The 21,148-nt window shown below is 42.4% G+C and overlaps 1 protein-coding gene across 2 annotated transcripts in view; it reads left to right on the top strand.

Moving 5' to 3' along the window:
* The window catches only part of LOC105480359 (leucine rich repeat containing 2), a 52,535-nt gene that overhangs the window by 25,374 nt on the left and 6,013 nt on the right, over window positions 1-21,148 (top strand). For both annotated transcript variants that reach the window (XM_011739061.2, XM_011739062.2), the window contains exons 4-7: window positions 5,795-5,951; window positions 12,043-12,179; window positions 15,397-15,542; window positions 17,908-18,063. In XM_011739061.2, the coding sequence (XP_011737363.2) occupies window positions 5,795-5,951; window positions 12,043-12,179; window positions 15,397-15,542; window positions 17,908-18,063 (596 nt within the window). The remainder of the gene's footprint in view (window positions 1-5,794; window positions 5,952-12,042; window positions 12,180-15,396; window positions 15,543-17,907; window positions 18,064-21,148) is intronic.

Genomic DNA, 21,148 nt, shown 5'->3' with positions numbered 1-21,148 from the left:
AGTGACAGCGCCTTTCATTCATCTAACACCCTGGCAGTGGGCAATTACTTACTTGCCAAAGTGCCGTAGGGCAGCAAAGGAATTCTGCAGATCCTTTTTCTGGTTTTCCTGTCCTGAGATTCTGAGGCCAGGGCAAAGACAATTCCATCTTTCTTTCCTCAGGCCCCATAATAACTTGGGCTATTGCCCATTTCATTGGGACAGAGTTCCCTAGGACCCTCCCTCCATCTCTTTCTATCCTGCCATTTTGTGTCTTTTTTTTTTTTTTTTGTTCAAGAGTCTTGCTCTGTCACCCAGGCTGGAGTACAGTGGCGAGATCTCAGTTTCCCGAGTCGCTGGGACTACAGGTGCGCACCACCACGCCTGGCTAATTTTTGTATTTTTAGTAGAGATGGGATTTCACCATGTTGGCCAGGCTGGTCTCGAACTCCTGACCTCAGGTGATCTGCCTGCCTCGGCCTCCCAAAGTGCTGGGATTACAGGCAAGAGTCACTTTGCCTGGGCTTTGTTATTTTTTTTCTAGAGGAGGGGTTTTGCCAGGTTGCCCAGGCTGGTCTTGAATTCCTGAGCTTGAGCCTATTACCCTGCCATTTTGGGACTAAAAGGACTCGGTAGAGAGACTAAATATTTGGCATGACCTGGGGCTGTCTTTTATTAGCCATGTGATCCGAGGTGGTTTTTATCATTTGATAAAAATGCATATCACTTTTATGGGTTTTTATCATTCTTCTCAGCAAAATGCTGCTAATGCTTGACCTGACCCTATCTGAGGGCTATTGAGAGGATGAAGTGCATGAATATTCTGTGAAGTATGCAGTTCTCCAAAAATGCGACAGTTTATTGTTGTAAACCTCTTTGCTGTTCTTTCCCTTGCATCCCCATCATTGAGATCAGTAGGTAATGGGCTGCCTATTCCGAGGCACGAAGGGAGGCATGTCTGGGTTGTTAATTAAATATTGTTGGCCGGTAAACATGATCCTGGGTAAGCCACTTACCCTCATGGAGAACCTGCCATGAGCCCTCATGTTTCACAATCTATCTTTTGAAAATCATTGTAAAGTGTATTTATTTATTTATTTATTTATTTATTATTATTATTATTTTGAGATGGAGTCTCTCTCTGTCGCCCAGGCTGGAGTGCAGTGGTGTGATCTCGGCTCACTGCAAGCTCCACCTCCCGGGGTTCACACCATTCACTTGCCTCAGCCTCCCAAGTAGCTGGGACCATAGGCACCCGCCACCACATCTGGCTAAATTTTTGTATTTTTTAGTAGAGACGGAGTTTCACTGTGTGAACCAGGATGGTCTCACTCTCCTGACCTCGTGATCTGCCCGCCTCGGCCTCCCAAAGTGCTGGGATTACAGGCATGAGCCACTGCGTCTGGCCTGTAAAGTGTGTTTAATGTGCCCGGTATGGTAAGGGGAATGGGAAGATGGTTAGGATTTAGCAGGCTCGGAGAGACCCCCATTGTGAACCAGGTGGATGGTGTCCTCCCCATACTCCATCCCCTAAGCTGTACTCTGTTGTGACTGAGTACGGGAGAGTCCAGGAAGACTCTGGGCCCCACATATTCATTAGAGTGAATTTCAGTTACCGTTTTCCTCCCCCAGAGAGCTGGTGCTTTGGCCTCACCTCTGACTAAGGAGTGAAAAGCTGTGTGTGTTAAGGGATTTTGCAACCTCTTAGAGTCTCTGTGGCAGTGAGGGAGTTGTGGCCTCTAAAGTCACACCTGGCAGCCTGCCTGGCCCCTGCAAGAGGTCAGGAGGGAAGGAATGGGCTGTGGAGCTTCTGGGGCCTTAGGGACTAGGTAGAGAGAGATCTGCTAGGGCCCTTAGGGCTGGCTGAGGCTGTGTGGCCAGGTTGGGCTGGGGGCTAGGGCTCCTGTTTTGAGCCAGAAGCTCTCAGACCCCAGACCCTGCTCTTTTAGGGGAGGTCCTGAATTTTATTTTCCAACCCTTCAATAGGATTTGTCATTTTTACTACCACCCCATGTTTAATTTCCCAGAGCTGTTTGCTGTTTGTTTTTTCAAAGGGATGAATTCTGTGAAGTGGCTTTATTTTTCCACTTTTACAGATATCTCTTAATCTTAGCTTTTAAAATGTTGTTCTGTTTTTATTTTGCAGGGTAATGGCTTTTCTGCTTTTCTTAGCTATCTTGGGATCAATCTTTTTTTTTTTTTCTTTTCCTCTTTTATTTTTTGTTTGTTTTTTGAGACAGAGCCTTGCTTAGTCACTCCATCTGGAGTGCAGTGGCATGAGCATGGCTCACTGTAGCCTCTATCTCCTGAACTCAAGCGATCCTTCCACCTTAGCCTTCTCTGTAGCTGGAACCAACAGGTGCATGCCACCACACTCAGCTAATTTAAATTTTTTATTTTAAAGATGGAGTCTCACTTTGTTGTCCAGGCTGGTCTTGAACTCCGGGGCTCAAGTGATTGTCTTGCCTTAGCCTCCCAAAGTGCTGGATAGTTTTTTTGTGGGGATGGGGATGTTTTCTTGTTTCAGAGCTTCCTTTTTCTTTTAGGGTGTGTCTTTTTTTTTTTTTTTTTTGAGGCGGAGTCTTGCTGTGTCGGCCAGGCTGGAGTGTAGCGGCGTCTTCTCGGCTCACTGCAAGCTCCGCCTCCTGGGTTCATGCCATTCTCCTGCCTCAGCCTCCTGAGTAGCTGGGACTATAGGCACCCGCCACCTTGCCCGGCTAATTTTCTGTATTTTTAGTAGAGATGGGATTTCACCGTGTTAGCCAGGATGGTCTCGATCTCCTGACCTCGTGATCCACCCACCTCAGCCTCCTAAAGTGCTGGGATTACAAGCCTGAGCCACCGCGCCCGGCCAGGGTGTGTGTCTTTATCTTGCATGTTGGGACTTTTCTTGGAGGTCTGGAGACACTGGGTTGTCCAGAGCACTAACAAGCTGACCAGAAACTCTGAGTGTGTGTCGGGCACACTTCGCTTTTGAAGACGTTGCTGTAAAGTCCCCATCTCACTGGTGCCTCCCCTCTCCTATTCATGATTATTCATGAATGTTCATGAATGCACATTTGTGATTTGTCTGGAGCTATGAGAGTATACAGGGAAGGATCTTGTCAGTTCCTGGGACAGACAGAATCTCAGCATTCGTCACTCATCATCTGATTGCCACCTCCCCTGCCTCAGCGGTGCCTGAGGTACCCCAGTTCAGGGACTTTGTTGAACCTCCTCCAGTGAATAAGCCTCACTGTAATTGCCAGGTGGCATGGATGGGGGTCAAGGTTCTGGTCCTCAGACTTTGAACCTGATCTCTTTCTTTGGGCCCTGCCTTCAGCTCTCACTTCCAGGGATACCAGGCTCTTCTACTACCAACTCTCTGGTGGCTTCTGGTGAGAAGCCCTGGTTGTATCTCAGTTGTTTCTACTGCTGGTCTAAGATTGAGCAGCTCTGGGAAGCCAGGTTACCATCTTCTAGCTGTCTGGTTATCCACATTTCACAGCTGATGTCTCCTTTCCTTTTCTCTTTGCCCTTCTACAAGGTTTATGGCACCTAAAAAGTTCCTATACTGTTGTCTTTAATGGAATTTTGGAGGAGAGCAAAAGTATATGCATACATTCAATCTGTCATTTTTACTCGATTCTTTTCATTTCTATTTAACATGATATCTTAATATTTTTCTTTCTTTCTTTCTTTTCTTTTTCGTTTGAGATGGAGTCTCGCTCTGTCGCCCAGGCTGGAGTGCAGCGGCGTCTTCTCGGCTCACTTCAAGCTCCGCGTCCCGGGTTCACGCCATTCTCCTGCTTCAGCCTCCCGAGTAGCTGGGACTATAGGCGCCCGCCACCTCGCCCGGCTAATTTTTTGTATTTTTAGTAGAGATGGGATTTCACTGTGTTAGCCAGGATGGTCTCGATCTCCTGACCTCGTGATCCGCCCACCTCAGCCTCCCAAAGTGCTGGGATTATAGCCGTGAGCCACCGTGCCCGGCCTATCTTAATATCTTTCTTGTTAAAAATAGTCATGAACATAATTTTAGAAATGTAATAATCTTTCATGTGTGCCATAATTGAAAGAGTGGAATGAGATAGGTTATTTATGAGGCAGTTAGCACGTTGAAGTTTCAATGAAGAGATTGTGATTATGAGCCTGTGGTCAGCTCCCTGATGACCCAACTCATTTTGTCTCAGTTCCAGGAGGCAACCCTCTGGCATGGTGTGGGTTCCATTCAGATCAAGTGGTGTCGGGACAGTTTGCCAGGGCCACGTGAAGGGGGCAGGTGGTACCTAGGTAGTTGGCTGCAGAAGCAGTGGCACAGGGCCCTATGCTTGGTTTAATGCTGTGTGCTTACCATTTTGAACTTCTTAATTTTTAATAAGGTGCCCACATTTTCATTTTGCACTAGGCTCTGCAAATTCAGTAGGGGATCCTTACTGTAAGTGATTCACTTAAATGTCTTTGGGGTTTCAGCTTTCCTTTTCCAAAGGGGCTCACTTTGCCTATCGATTTTTTTTTTTTTAAGATGGAGTCTCACTGTGTTGCCCAGGCTGGAGTGCAGTGGTGCTATTTTGGCTCACTGCAACCTTCTCCTCCTGGGTTCAAGCGATTCTTCTGCCTCAGCCTCCCAAGTAGCTGGGATTACAAGTGCACGCCACCACACCCAGCTAATTTTTGTATTTTTAGTAGAGATGGGGTTTCACCATGTTGGCCAGGCTGGTCTCGAACTCTTGACTGCAGGTGATTCACCTGCCTCGGCCTCCCAAAGTGCTGGGATTACAGGCGTGAGCCACCATGCCCAGCCCACTTTGCCTATCTTATGGTACTGTTGCATGAGACAGTGCTAGAGTGAAAGCACTTTTGCAAGTTAACAGCTTAACCCACACGCAGGATGGCAATGGTTGTAAAGCACATTACAAGTACCAAGTACAAAAATGGCTATGGACTCCATTACTCCCTCCACCTCCCCTTTAGCTGCCATGGAGTTTTCCACACCTCATCCCACCTCCACCCTGTGCTCCAGCCACTTTGCTGATGGTGCGTTGTGGCCAGCTTCTGAGGTCAGGGGACCTGTGTGTCTCATCTTTGCCCCACCCCTCAGTGCTGAGCACCCCTCGCCTGCAATGAGGGCTCGGTAACTCTCTGTGAATTAGATTTCTTCAGCTGGACAAATAGCCTCCCTAACATCTTTAAACGCTTCTTGCTTGACACCTTTACAGTTTTATCCCAGAACACTTGAACTAGGGGAGGCCTTGGACACTGAGTTCATCAATGTCATTTCAGCAGTGGAGACCCAGGGAGGTGGCGCGACTGGAAAATGGCGGGGCCTCGGCCGGAACTCAGGTGTCCCAGCTGACTGTTTCTCATGCTCTTTCCCTTTCATAGACTCTTAAGAATATTTGGAAATGTGGTGCAGCAAATATTAGAGGTTTATCAAGTATTTCTAAAAGCCACTACAGAGAAAGGGAAACGAAGCACAAATTTTGAAATCGAATGTATAGACAGAACTTAGGGGATGTTAAATTGGTATGTTGCAAATAAATAATACATATTGTGGCTCCAAGTGTGAGTCTGGTTGGTTGTGTTCACTAGGATTTAATTTTAATAACATCATGAATTCACGGCAGTTTTGAAATGGGGCTAATATACGGTTGTGAAGTTGATGGCAACTGCGGTATCTTTGGTTTCTTTTTGAAATGGCCGGAGTGCTGGTGGTTACGCTTCATGCTCTCATGTCTGCTTTCTCTTTCCCTGTTTTAAAATAAATGCTTGGTTTTTCACGGCTTTGTGCACATGGAGGAGCTAGTTCTGATTGATGTTATTCTTTCTGTTTTAGGAGCTCCCAGATTCATTGAAGGAGCAGACACACCTGAAAGAATGGCACATAAGCAATACCCTGATTCAAATCATTCCTACATATATTGAGTTATTTCAAGCGATGAGAATTCTGGATCTGCCGAAAAACCAAATCTCACATCTTCCAGCAGAAATCGGTATGTCAACTTAGCAGGGGTCTTCCGGCCTCTGGTGTGTTAAGTAGGCAGCTGTCGGGCAGGTAACAGACACTGTGCAGACACCGTTTTTCCTCTCCAGCTGCCCCAGGAAGTGGCTGGGCAGGGCTGTTTCGAGGCTCCCCAGAGCTGCTTGTTTGCAGCATCCCTTTGGGCGGTGAGGTCGGCATCTCGCCTGTATAACTCAGCACATAGGACACTTGCCAATTGCTCAGAAACCAGAAGTTTCATGAGTGAGCAATACTTTGTTTAGGAGCTCTGTGTTTATTTTCTTTTAGTTTTAAACCTATAAACATGCAATATGCTTATTATAAATGTATTATTCCTATATATTACTCCATTGATAAATCTAGTTTAGCTTATGATGTGTCTTTTTTTTTTTTTTTCTTGAGACAGAGTTTCGCTCTTGTTGCCCAGGCTGGAGTGCAATGGCACAATCTTGGCTCACTGCAACCTCTGCCTCCCTGGTTCAAGCGATTCTTCTGCCTCAGCCTCCCAAGCAGCTAGGATTAGAGTCATGTGCCACCATGCCCAGCTGATTTTGTATTTTTTTTAGTAGAGAAGGGCTTTCACCATGTTAGCCAGGCTGGTCTCAAACTCCTGACCTCAGGTGATCTGCCTGCCTCGGCCTCCTAAAGTGTTGGGATTACAGGTGTGAGCCACCGTAACCAGCCTGATGTCTTTTTGATGGATCAAAATTTTACAATTCTGTCATTATTCAGTTGTGTTATCTTAAAATGAAAATGACAGTGATCATTATTGCTTCTCTTTCTCCTGGGGTGGAAGGAGTGAAGGTCTGGGGCTGCACAGAGCTCCATTCTTACACATGTGCCCTGGGACCAGTGGTTAATCATAGTTATGTGAAAATTTACCAAAAGCCAAGACCCTGTGGGACAGGTGGCTTGTGGGGTCTCTGGTGTTCGTACACATCTTGCTGGCTGTGTCAAGACTACAAGGCTCTGATCACCCTCTTACCCAGGCCAATCTTGGGGATGTTTATGCACATAATAACCTTGAGGGATGAGGTGACACCTGCTCCCAGGCAAAGAGCAGCCTTGCTAACCACTTGCTGTAAAAGCAGTGGGTTCCCCAAGCTTGGGGTTCTCAGCCGTGATGTATATGTGCATCTAACTGGGCCATCTGCGTCACACTTGGTAGACTTAGCTGTAAGGGCAACTGACATCAGTATGCTGTCTTGGAACAGGAGCCTCGTGTCTTCTGCCAGTATCCATGAAACAGGAATAGGCAAAACTTATTAGCGTCTAAGCAGGGTAAAATCAAGTTCTAGATCCAACAAGGACAAGTACTTCTGTTTCCTTGCCTAGTTTCTGGAAAGGTAGAAAGGACCTTAGAATTTTTATGACTGAAAAGTACCATTTTTGACATGTAGGGGTCATTTACCTCCTGCCCCTTTATTTTGCAAATTGGAGAGACCCTCTGATGTTAGCTGACTGAATCATTATCATTTACATATTACACTAAGGAACTTCTTCAGAGCCTGGGCTAGAAGCCAGATTTTGGGCAAGCTCATAGTATATTTAAATAACTGGATAGAGTTTCTGAGGACTGAGTTACTTTTAAAAACTCTTTTTAGGCTGGAGGCATTAGCTCATGCCTGGAATCCCAGCACTTCGGGAGGCAAAGGTGGGCAGATCACTTGAGTCTAGGAGTTTGAGACCAGCCCGGGCAACATGGTGAAATCCCATCTCTACAAAAAGTAAAAAATTAGCCAGGCATGATGGCACGTGCCTGTGGGAGGATCGCTTGAGCCCAGGAGGTTCAGGCTTCAGTGACTGGTGATGGCACCGCTGCACTCCAGCCTGGGTGACAGGGTGAGACCCTGTCTCAAAACAAACAAACAAACAACCAACCAAACAAACAAATAAAACTCCACCCTTTTCAAGTAGAAAGATTCTATCCTTATACATTTGAGAAGCCACAGTGGTTGACCTAGACTCAAGGATCCTTGTTATCCTGCCAGCTGGGCTTGGGAATCCAGTGGTTGGCAGCAAGATAGATGGGGTACTAAGCATGGAGCCGTCAAAAGAGGGGGGACGTCAGATTATCACCATGGGATGAGTCATGCTTACAGTTGTCTGAAATGTCATCAGAGGTCCTCCACTTAATATGTATCTTTGTTCATCTCTTGAAATGTCTTCCTTGAATTTATTGCCAGCCAGATTAATACCTGTTCTTTTTTAACTTCCCACACTACACCAATGTAATATTCATTCTTTCCTTGTGAGCCAGTTTGATTTGAGCAGTGGTTTTCACCTTGGCTACACTTTAGAATCCCCCAAAGAGCCTTAAAAATCTAAATGCCCAAGACCCACTGCAGAACAATTCCATAGGAATCTCTGGGTACAGGGCCAGGAATCAGCATTTAACAAACTCTCTACATGATTCCCATGTGCAGCCATGGTTGAGACCACTGGTGAGGGAGTGAGGATGTGATCCTTGCACACTCGGGGTAGGAGAAGAGATTGGTGGGTAAGGGGTATCCGTGGGAGACCAATGTGGGATTGCGGCACTATACTTAATCTCTTTGCTCTTCAGTTTCTTCATCTATGAAGTGGGGATAATAGTTGTTGCTGTCATTTAGTTGTTGTGAGGATTAGATAAGGCAATAAACACCAACATATTGGGTACATACTTGTTATTCCAAGTGATTATTCAAGTGATTATTCCAAACACTCGAGTCCTGTTGGAGACATGATGGCATCCCGATAGACCTCATTCATGTGCAGGGAAAACTATTCAAACATTTTAGAAATGTGTAAAATGTAAAATCAAGCCTCTCAGTAAGCACTAAGTTTCCTGGGTATTCACATTGTACATGCACTCATGCCGTTCTACAGACCTACGTTGTAGCTGTCTATTTATAAACAGACACGTAACCATGCATGTTAAATATACTTACACACATGGGCTTACACTGTGTTCTTCAGTCTGTGCCTCACATGTTTCCCCCGACCACACCATGAAGGCGGAGGTGGACTCCAGGATCAGGCTGCCTGGGTCTTCGACCTACTGGAAGGTCACCCTGAGCAAGTCATTTACTGGTTTTCAGTTTTCTCATCTGTAAAATGGGGATAACAATAGTACCTACTTCACAGGCTTGTTGTGAGGATTAAATAGATAATACATAGAAAGCATTTAGAGTAGGTGAATCCCTGGCATTCACTAGCCATTATTATTATTATTACTATTATTAGCATCATCTTTATGTTAATGTTATCTTTCAGTATCAGAACATCTAAACCTTTCCCATTCTCCCCGGTAGCTGAGTGATGATTACGACATGATTTGTTTCACTTGTTCCCAAAATATTTTAAAATGAAACTTAGTGAATTGAAGACTGACCTAAGATTTTGAAGACACAGCTGTTATCTAACTTTGAGTAACTTGAGCACATATTTTAATTTTTAAAATCTTAATTATCCTCATTTGTAGGATAAGGGTCAGAATGATCTTTAAAACATCTGCCACCTCTAAAATTCTCTAGTTGAATTTTTTTGTGAGTTAACCTATGGGAGGAGGGGGACAATAAATCTCAGAGGCTTTAACACTCTATACCAGATTTAAGTCATATATGTATTTTATCCAATTTATAATTTTCAGTCTATTTCAAGTCAATGGAATATAATTTATCTAAATACATCCATAGCTTAGGCAAAAACAGACCACTCCCTTCTCACATGACTGAGACATATATCATGTCTCCAGTTTGGAAATTCTTATGACATGTGAGTATCACAATTTTTCATCATTATAGAGGAAATTCTTAAGAAAAGAACACAATAATAAAGAGGAAAGTGTTCTTAGAATGATTTGGGTAAGGTTGTCACCCTAATTTTCTTCTAGTACTTGCTTCTTGATACTCTTTGTGTCATTAACATGGAGTATTTTGAGAAAATCCTTTTTTTACCAAAGGTAAGTATTGAGGGCATCTAGAATAAATCAGTTTTCACATGTGGGGCAAAACGAAAAGAAATGAAAATACATTAATTCAGGGCATGTTTCTCTCCTGGAGGAGCAGATATAGCTCCTAACAAACTAGGGATAAATGAAGAAACACTCAGCTGCAGGATCTGATGCTCAAGCATAGTGAGGAACTTGGGAATGAACAAAGGATTTTTAGCTCTTTTATGTTGAGCAGCTGAATTTTGTAAAGGAGGTGGGGTTTGATCTCTTATCGTGTTGTCTTATAGATCTATTGAGGGCTGATGGAGGGGAGGAGTTAGGGAGGTTTGATTACTAGACAGGGTATTCTTTTTCTCATTATTAGAGCAATTGTTTTTGACATTTGACATCAAGGAATTAAGAATGACAGTGAGTGGTGCTCTTAACTTCCTTGTGAAACTCCCAAGAAATTATCATTATATGGATTTAAAATAACTAATTATTGGAATTACAGATAATCCGCAATTTACAATGGTTAGATGTAAGGTTTTTCAGCTATTTGATGGTGTGAAAGCAATGTGCATTCGGTAGAAACTGCACTTTGTTCCTAGAAGGGTGCGGCTGCTAGAAAGAAAGAAAGAAAGAAAGAAAGAAAGAAAGAAAGAAAGAGAAAAGAAAAGAAAAGAAAGAAAACAAAAAAAAGAGCAGCACTATTTACAATAGTAAAGACTTGGAACCAAACCAAATGCCCATCAATGACAGACTGCATAAAGCAAATGTGGCACACATACACCATGGAATACTCTGCAGCCACAAAAAAGGAGTTTGTGTCCTTTGCAGGGACATGGATGAAGCTGGAAGCCATCATTCTCAGGAAACTGACACCGGAACAGAAAACCAAACACTGCATATTCTCACTCATAGTGGGAGTTGAACAATGAGAACACATGGACACAGGGAGGGAACGTCACACACCAGGCCTGTTGGGGGCTGGGGGGGAAAGGGGAGGGAGAACATTAGAACAAATACCTAATGCATGTGGGGCTTAAAACCTAGATGATGGGTTGATAGGTGCAGCCAACCACCATGGCACATGTATACTTATGTAAGAAACCTGAACATTCTGCACATGTATCCCAGAACTTAAAGTAAAACAAACAAAGAAAAAAAATTTAAAAAAAAGAAAAGAAGGAAGGAAGAAAGGAAGGGCAAGAAAGAGAAAAAAAGAAGGAAGGAAAGAAAGAAAAAAGAAAAGAAAGAAAAAGAAAGAAAGAAAGAGAAAAGAAAGAAAAGAGAGAGGGAGGGAGGGAGGGAAGCAGGAAGGAAGGAAGGAAGGAAGGAAGGAAGGAAGGAAGGAAGGAAGGAAGGAAGGAAGGAACGAACTGTGAGTACCCATACAAACATTCTGCTTTTCATTTTCGGTGCAGCATTCAATTTATTACAGGAGATATTCAACACTTTATTATAAAACAGGCTTTATGTTGGATGATTTTGCCCAACTGTAGGCTAATGTAAGTGTTCTGAGCACATTTAAGGTAGTCTAGGTGAAGCTACAATGTTTGATAGGTTAGGTGTATTAAATGCATTTTTGACTTATGATATTTTCAACGTATGATGGGCTTATTGAGGTGTAACTCCATCATAAGTTAGGGAGCATCTGTATTTAAACATTTTTACTCAAATATTGTAGGATATGGTAATTCCTTAAGCTGCTCCTTGGGCTCTAGAAACAAGGAGCCTCTATACAATTCACTGTGCTCCAGTTGCAATATCTTCCCCTTACTGGAAATTAGGTCTGAGGGCTTGGGAGAGCAGAGAGTAGGTAGGCAGCTTTCATTTCAGTTGGAAAGATTCCTGGGCATTTCAAGAAAGAATAGACAAATCAGTTATTTAAAAATATGACACACTGAAGGCATGAGCCTTGAAAGTTTTGTTTTAGATTCTGTAATATTGGACCCTTATCACACTGAAAAACTGATTTCAGAACCTCGGGTTCATGATGCTACAAGATAATGTTCATCAGATACACTCCCCCAAACCCAAATGCTAAATTATGTTTAGTTCCTTCCCCATCATTATTTACAGAGCTGTTTACTTCTTAGTTTTGTTTTTTGTTCTTAAAAGACCTTAAATGACCTATTCAATGGATGTTAACTTTTTCTGATGACAGGTTGTTTAAAGAACCTGAAAGAACTCAATGTGAGTTTCAACCATCTGAAGAGCATTCCTCCAGAATTGGGAGATTGTGAAAATCTAGACAGACTGGATTGTTCTGGAAATCTAGAATTAATGGAGCTGCCCTTTGAAGTAAGAGATAAACATTTCTGCACTACGATTTACTTTTATTTGGTTTATGACATAGAATGGTCTATAATATGGCAAGAAGTTTTAACATATGAAATCTATCTTTATTACATCACCTTTTCCTGACATTTCAATCACCATATACTGGTCTTTAAAAACTTTTTTTTTTTTTTTTTTTTTTGAGATGGAGTCTTGCTCTGTCACCCAGGCTGGAGTGCTGTGGTGCGATCTCGGCTCACTGCAGGTTTCGCCTCCTGGGTTCAAGCAATTCTTCTGCCTCAGCCTCCTGAGTAGCTGGGACTATAGGTGCACACCACCACATCTGGCTAATTTTTGTATTTTTAGTAGAGATGGGGTTTCGCTATGTTGGCCAGGCTGGTCTCTAACTCCTGACCTCAAGTGATCCACCTGCCTCGGCCTCCCAGAGTGCTGGAATTATAGGCGTGGGCCACTGCACCTGTCCTTTAAAAACATTTTATACTAGGTCAGAACCCGAATTTAAGTTCAGAAATGCTATCAAAGGAAAACCAGGCAAAATTTCACACAATAAATTTTTATTTAATGCTTGTTGATGCTTGTAATATATGATGCCTGTTGTCTCTAATGCAGATCCTAATTTATTTATCCAAAACGGTAAAATTGAAAATAAAAGGGGTAAAAATTTTTATATACTCATAGCAAAACTTGTAGATGACTAAAGTAGTCCTACAGATAGGATTTAAGAAATCCACTAATTTAAAAATAATCATTAGTTTCTTTTGGTCTGTATTCATAGAAAAATGATTTTAAATCATTTCTGATAAAGTGGAGCACATAAAAGTGAACAATTTTTAATGCCAAATTAAACTCAATAAGCATCTCATGCTGGAGTGAGAGAAGGATCTCGCAATGCTACTGGTAATGAATGGGCTATAAATGGTGATTGCTGGTGACAAGGCACTGGACACCGATTGCCATCCTAGAAGGGGCATTATTTGCCTTTCCTGAATGCTTCAGGGTATAGGAGGAAGTGGCTGCTTCTAAGCTGTTAGCACCCATTCTACCCTGGGAGATGCCCAGCAGGTGTCCTGGTGAGGGTGCACAGCCAGGGGTCATGGCTTCCTGCACAGGTCCACTCATACCCCAGTCTTTTCCAGTTCAGGCAATGGCTCAATCTCCACACAGATGTTAAGGCTGGAAGTAAATTAAGTCATCCTTAACCTCTCTTCTCCCATGTGCCCTATCCAATCCATAAATAAATCCTGTTGAGCATGCCCTCCAGAATATATTCTGTGTAACCATTTTCATCACCTTCCCACTGCCACCCTGGTCAAGACAGTGTTGTCTGTCATCTGGACTGGGGCAACAGCCTCCCTGTTTGCTTCTCTGTCCCTTCTTCTACCTTTTCCTCCTTCATTGAAGTGTAATCTACATACCATACAACTCACCCATTACAAGTGTACAGATTCAAATTTAGGCCATTTCCATCACTCCTCCCCACTACCCCCAATTATCTCTTGCACCTTTGATATGAATCCCCATTCCCACTCCCAAGACTAGGCAACATGGGAGATAGAGGCTGCAGTGAGCTGAGGTCTCTCCACTGCACTCCAGACTGGACGACAGAGTGAAACTCCATCTCAAAAAAAAAAAAAAAAAAAAAAAAACAACTCTAACTATAATTGTTGAATTGTCTCTTTGTCCTTTTAATTCCATCAGTTTTTACTTCATATATTTTAGTTGTTAGTTGCGTATACATTTATGATTCTTGCATCTTCCTGACCTATGTCAGGGGAACTCCTGCTATTGACCCTTTTATTATTATGAAATGTCCTTCTTTATTCCTAACAATATTGTTTCTTAAATATAATTTGTCTGATATTAATATAGTCACTCTATCTCTCTTATAGTTATGTTTTACATGATGATATGGTGATATGGTTTGGCTGTGTCCCCACCCAAATCTCATCTTGAATTGCAGCTCCCATAATTCCCACACGTCATGAGAAGGACCTGGTGGGAGGTAATTGAATCATGGGAGCAGGTCTTTCTTGTGCTGTTCTCATGAGAATAAGTCTCATGAGATCTGGTGGCTTTATAAATGGGAGTTCCTCTGCATAACCTCTCTTTTTGCCTGCTGCCACGTAAGACGTGCCTTCGCTTCTCCTTTGCCTTCCACCACGATTGTGAGGCCTCCCCAGCCATGTGGAACTATGAATCCATTAAACCTCTTTTCTTTATAAATTACCTGGTATTGTTTATATCTTTATTAGCAGTGTGAGAATAAACTAATACACATTATATATATATATCTATTTCCATCTTTTTTACTTTTAACTTATTTGTATCTTTGATTCTAAGTTGTGTTTCCTATAGCCATCATATAGTTGGATTTTTTGGTAAAACCTGACTAACAATCTGTGTCTTTTGACTCATTAGTATACCATTTTTTTTCTTCTGTTGATTTTTAAAAACTATTTTTTTGTTTTTATTTTTGTGTGTGCTTATTCTAGAGATTACAATATTCTTCTTAATTTAACACAATCTACTTCAGCTTAGTAATAACTTAATTCTGGTAAAATATAAAAACTTTTGCCCCAATATAGCTCCATTACATTCATCCTTTGTATTTTTATTATCACATATTTACATCTATATATCAAAAATAAAAAATACAGTGTTGTAGCTATTGCTTAATATTTTATATATATATATATTTCTTTTCTTTTCTTTTTCCTTTTTTTGTGTGCAGTGGCATAATCTCAGCTCACTGGAACCTCCACTATCCGGGTTCAAGTGATTCTCCTGACTCAGCCTCCCAAGTAGTTGGGATTACAGGTTGCACCACCACATCTGGCTAATTTTTGTATTTTCAGTAGAGATGGGGTTTTGCCATGGTGTCCAGGCTGGTCTTGAACTTCTGGGCTCAAGCAATCTGTCCACCTCAGCCTCCCAAAGTGCTAGAATTACAGGCATGAGCAACCAAGCCCAGCTTGCACTGACAATTTTTAGCAATATAAAATCCTGGAAGGCAGCTGCAATGTATTATTTATCTTAACTTCCCTACCCATACACAGTGAATGACACATCCGAGGTGCTCCAAAATACATCCTGTATTGATCTGCTTTGCGTATATTCATAGAAATGCCTTTGGGAAAGAAATATCAATCTTAAAATTGTTGGTTGAACTTTATTCCCACTCTTATAAAAGTAATTAGAACATTTTGTTATTCATTTCTAGTTAAGTAATTTGAAGCAAGTTACATTTGTAGATATCTCAGCAAACAAGTTTTCCAGTGTCCCGATCTGTGTCCTGCGGATGTCGAATTTGCAGTGGTTGGATATCAGCAACAATAACCTGATCGACCTGCCTCAAGATATAGACAGGTAGCTACTTGCATTCTAAGGTGAGGTGTATGTATTAGTTACTAACGCTTCAAACACTGTTAACATTTAAAACATGTATAGTACATGAATGTTCTTTGGAATCAACTAATTTTCCAGAGTTTATTGTTTCCAGGAAATCAGTTTCCAAAGAAATTATAGAATCAGACAATTTCCAGTCTGCATCATACATGTATGTGTTTACGTGCATTTGAACACCTCTTCATTGTCTTGATGAACTTTAATTTGCTTTAGTCTTCCATAGAATGGCACCATTAACTTTCCTTCACTCTACAGAAGTGGAGAAGTTAATTTATTAATTATAGAATGGAAACATATCACTCTATGTTTAGAATATCAATGAGGACAAATTTTATTAGTTTCATTTGTTGATTCATTATACATAAACTTTCAAACAAAATTGATATGCTTAGCCAGGTTTTCAAATTATATTCTTTCAAATTAAAAATATACATATTTTAAAATTTTTATTTTTTGTTGAGACAGGGTCTTGCTTTGTTTCTCAGGCTGGTCTCAAACTCCTGGGTGCAAGCAATCCTTCTGCCTTGGCTTCCCAAAGTTCTGGGATTGCAGGCATGAGCCACCGTGCCTGGCCCAAATTAGATTCTTGCAGCTATTTCATGTTTTTAAAAATAAGAGTTATCATGTAAGATTCAGTCATTCACTTATAATATTATCAGACTCCTGTATGGCAAGCCTAGAGAATGGGATGGGTTTAAAGTGGTAAATGAAACACAATCTCTGGCATCCTGGAATCTACAATTTTTTTTTGTTTTTTGAGACAGAGTCCTGCTAGTTGCCCAGGCGGGAGTGCAGTAGTGCAGTCATGGCTCACTGCAGGCTTGACTGCTTGGGCTCATGCAATTCCCTCACCTCAGCCTCCCAAGTAGCTGGAGCCACAGATGTGTGGCCTGGCTAATTTTTTAAATCACGCCTGGCTAATTTTTTAAAATAATTTTTTTGTGGAGACAAGGTCTTGCTATATCACCCAGGCTGGTCTTGAATTCCTGGACTCGCGTGATCCTCCTGCCTCAGCCTCCCAAAGTGCTGGGATTACAGGCATGAGCCACCATGCCTGGCCTACAATCTTTTTTATAAAGAAACACAAGCAAGCTATGGTGACACAGAGGCCAGCAGTGGCTTCGGCCTGAATGCCATCTTGTATGACTTTTCTTTATTCCTGATACATGTGATATGTATTGATGCTTTCCAGGCTTTTGAGACTAAGAGGGGATCTTTTAGTTTGCAACATGGGAACTTTATGAAATATCTGTGTGATAAGCCAAAGTTTTGGAAATAAATGAAAGAAAAATTCCCGGGGGGAGGCCACTGAGTTAGAATAAAATGGAAAACAGAATAAGACATGTTTGAAACGTATTTTGCTCATTTACTTTTCACTCTGCAGTTGCCTTCCTGTTTTAAAGTTGGAAAATGTGACGACAGAAGGATAATAACTGGGCTTTAAAGATATACAAGAGGAGGCTGGGCACAGTGGCTCTTGCCTGGAATCCTTGCACTTTGGGAGACCAAGGAAGGAGGATTACTTAAAGCCAGGAGTTCAAGACAAGCCTAGGCAACATAGTGAGACCCTGTCTCTCTCATTAAAAAAAAAAAAAGATGTACAAAAGGAAGTACATTGCTAAAATCTGTTTATTCTCATTTTCATTCCAGTATGATTGCCTTCCCATGCCCTGTTAACCCTTGTAAATGCAGTCAACTCTCAGAAGGGACATACAGATATTTGAGGCTCCATCATGGCCTAGTGTGTATTGTGTGGTATGCTTAACCCACTGCTATAGCTGTGTCTTCAACTGGTGATTAAGTCAGTAAAAACTTACAAAAAATCATGTCACCTGGCATGACTTTAGTTATTTAAAACTTAGGCAGTGCATAGTGGCTCATGCCTGTAATCTTAACACTTTGCGAGGCCGAGGCAGGCAGACTGCTTGAGCCCAGGAGTTCAAGACCAGCCTGGGCACTATGGCAAGACCCTCTGTCTCTACAAAAAATACAAAAAATAATTAGCTGGGCATGGTGGCATGTGCTTGTAGTCAGGAGGCTGAGGTGGGAGGATCTTTTGAGCCCAGGAGGTTGAGGCTGCAGTGAGCCGAGATTATGCCACTGCACTCCAACCTGGGCAACACAATAAGCCCCTGTCTCAAAAAAACAAACAAACAAACAAACAAAAAACACAACAAGAACAAAACTTAGAATAAGTTGGTTCTCATAAAGGTCACATGGATAAAATAAAGTAGGGACTTCCTATTAGAATTTATTTGTAATTCACATTGGTTTTCTTAGCTATGATGCCAAGTTCAGTGTTATGATTGTTTTTACCTCTTCTTAGGCTAGAAGAGCTGCAGAGCTTTCTCTTGTATAAAAACAAGTTGACCTACCTTCCCTACTCCATGCTGAACCTGAAGAAGCTCACTCTGTTAGTCGTCAGTGGGGACCATTTGGTGGAGCTCCCAACTGCCCTTTGTGACTCGTCCACACCTTTAAAGTGAGTAGCCCAGAAATCCCAGCAGACACACTCAGACACAGGTAAGGAGTGAGCAGCACTGGAGCCTGGGCAGCTGTCTCAGGACCCGGATTAGATGCCTCTCATACTCTGAGAACCTGTTCCCAACTCACAGAAGTTCTGGTGACATTTTACAGGATTTTGGAGTTTGTGGCATATGACACGAGGAAGAGGCATAGGGTTCAGAGGATTTCTGCACAAATGCTGCATGCTGGTTGGTGGTGTTGCAGGACATATGTCCAGGGCCCATGGTCTTTCGCTCAGTGCTCACATCGCTGCCGGCCTGGAGGGGTCAGCAGATGTTGAAAGGACCCTCCCTGGTTGCTTCACCCTTCTTTAGGTTTCCTTAAGTGAACCTATAAACCACCCATGACTAAGAAAAACCATCCATGCAACTGGGGTGAGATGGAAATGGAATTGAAAAGTCCTAGCTCCACCTTTCCCAGAAATGACTCCAAGGTAGCTGATGGCTCCCTGGCAGCACATCCTCCCAGAATCTGGAGCTTTGGGGTTGCCCCATTAATTCTACCTGAGACCATTTTTGTCCATCCCCAGCGGTTTGGGCCCTCCCCACATTCTTCACATGAGGCTGCTTTAGTAAGAGCCACCTTCTCTCTGTCCAGAGACCCATTAGCCTTGAACACCAGGAGGCTGTTAACACAACCACTAGCCAGAATATTTCCCCAGGACTCCTAGTTCTTCAGTGGTAAGTGCTTACTATCAGCAGAGTTCAATCTTATCTTCCTGTCCTTGCAATAAATGCATGGCAAACAAAGAGGTTTGACTGCTGCAAAGAAAGAGACCAACTTCATATCTGTATAAGCACAAGGTAAACAGGGTGTAAGACATCTCATGCATGCCCTACTCTGCCCCTTCCACCAAAATAGGTCTTCCACTGTGCTTGGCTGTGTGTGGAATATTGTTTGAATAAGAAGAGGACCACCGGTGAGAGGGGTAGCAGGATTCCTCTCTAGAGCCCCTTCCACATCCAGCCCCTGGAAGTAGGCTTGGCAGCTTCATGTCTCATAGCAGTCAGGGTAAACCTGTCACCTAACTAAAGTAATTTCAAATGATATAATTGTAGGACTCAGAAATCTAAGAGAATCAGATGGAAGCTCTTTGAATTATTGAAATTTCAATAAAAAGAATAGATACAAGTTTGCAGAAAAATTTAATAGCTTACTGATTTCTTAGAAATAACCTGTAGAAGTTCAAGACCAGCCTGACTAACATGGTGAAACCCCATCTCTACTAAAAATACAAAAAATTAGCTGGCAACAGTGATGGACACCTGTAATCCCAGCTACTCAGGAGGCTGAGGCAGGAGAATCGCTTGAAACCGGGAGGTGGACGTTGCAATGAGCTGAGATCGTGCTGCTGCACTCAGCCTGGCGACAGAGAGAGACTCCACCAAAAACAAACAAACAAACAAACAAACAAAAAAAACAGCCTGGCGTGGTGGCATGTGCCTGTAGTCCCAGCTACCTGAGAGGCTGACGTGCAAGGGTCACTTGAGCTTGGGAGATCGAGGCTGCAGTGAGCCATGATTGTGCACCACTGCACTGCAGCCTGGACGACAGAGCAAGACCCTATCTGAAAAAAAAAAAAAAAAAAAAAAGAATTACAGCATATTTAGAAGGGGTGATCTCAAAATGATGCAATGCTGGGCAATGATTTGTAGGTGAGTTATTGGAAGAGAATAGGTAGTCCTGAAATCAATGCTAATATATGATATAGGAATTTTCATAAGCAACTGGGGATTTCATATGGTATGAAGAAACTGGCTAGTGATAAAGCCTGTTCTTCACTTTATAGCATAAGAAATCTTGGAGTACATAGCTATATATGCCATATATAGTTAATATCACAAATATATGGCATAAATAGCATATGGAAAGAAAACTAGACCAAGAAACAAGTCAAATAAGAAAAGAAAGTTATAAAAAGAATAAGAAATGCCATGTTAATGATGATGGCTTGATCCCTTTGAACACTTATACACTTATCCCTTAAAAGAGTCTACTAAAATGAAAGGAAAAAATGTAAAATATGAGAAATCTCAAATTTTTATGAGATACCTCGAGTAGACAGAATAGCAGTCATTGATGAAAGTAAGGTGAAACAAACCAAATCCCGGAGAACAAGCCGAGGAGCAAGCCAATCTGTCCTGAAGATGCTTGGTGGCCAGAAATGTCGGTACAGGGAGGTGTAGACAGAAATATGGTGCTTAAAACAAGAGGAAAAATGGAAAAAGTTTTATATCAACAGGCACCCCCCAACCACCTCCTTAATTACAATGGGCAGACCACTCTGTACCAGCAGTCCAGGCCCCAGACCAAAAGCCTGAGACGTTCTCTAAGGTACCCCTGGAGAAAAGACCCCAGAGTTTTGTGTTTGGCGATTGCCCTGGGGACCTGCTAGCTCCATGCCTGAGCGAGTGATCACCCACAGTGGGGCCGGTACCTTGGCCAGCACTGCCTACATACTCAGGGGCCGAGCCAAATTCTGCTGTCTCATTCTCAGATAGGAAGGCATTACCAAGCCTTACCAGATAGTTGTCACAAAAATGTAAATATTATTTATTGATTTTCAATTTTAGAGTCAAACTGCAGCCAAAAGAAAAGTGAGATGTGATTACACATCAGAATGTGTATAGTATTGACCTTAACAAAGTAAAAGTACACAATGTCTGTGATGGTGCTTTGAGATGCATAAAAAAAATGAGATGTCTGATGTGTGGATAGATGTGTGAATAGATGGGTGGATGGATAGGTGGATAGATGGGTGGACAGATGGTTGGATGGATGGTTGGATAAATGGTTGGATGGATGGATGGATAGATGGGTGGATAGAAGGGTAGATGGATGGGTAGATGGATGGGTGGATGGATGGGTGGATAGAAGGGTAGATGGATGGGTAGATGGATGGGTGGATGGATGGGTGGATAGAAGGGTAGATGGATGGGTAGATGGATGGGTGGATGGATGGGTGGATGGATGGGTGGATGGATGGGTAGATGGATGGGTGGATAGATGGGTGGATAGATGAGTAGATGGATGGGTGGATG

This window comes from Macaca nemestrina, chromosome 2, assembly GCF_043159975.1.
Source record: "Macaca nemestrina isolate mMacNem1 chromosome 2, mMacNem.hap1, whole genome shotgun sequence".
In the NCBI taxonomy this organism is placed as follows: Eukaryota; Metazoa; Chordata; class Mammalia; order Primates; family Cercopithecidae; genus Macaca; species Macaca nemestrina.
The sequence above is the reverse complement of the archived record's forward strand: the minus strand, read 5'-3'. Positions and strand labels throughout refer to the sequence as shown.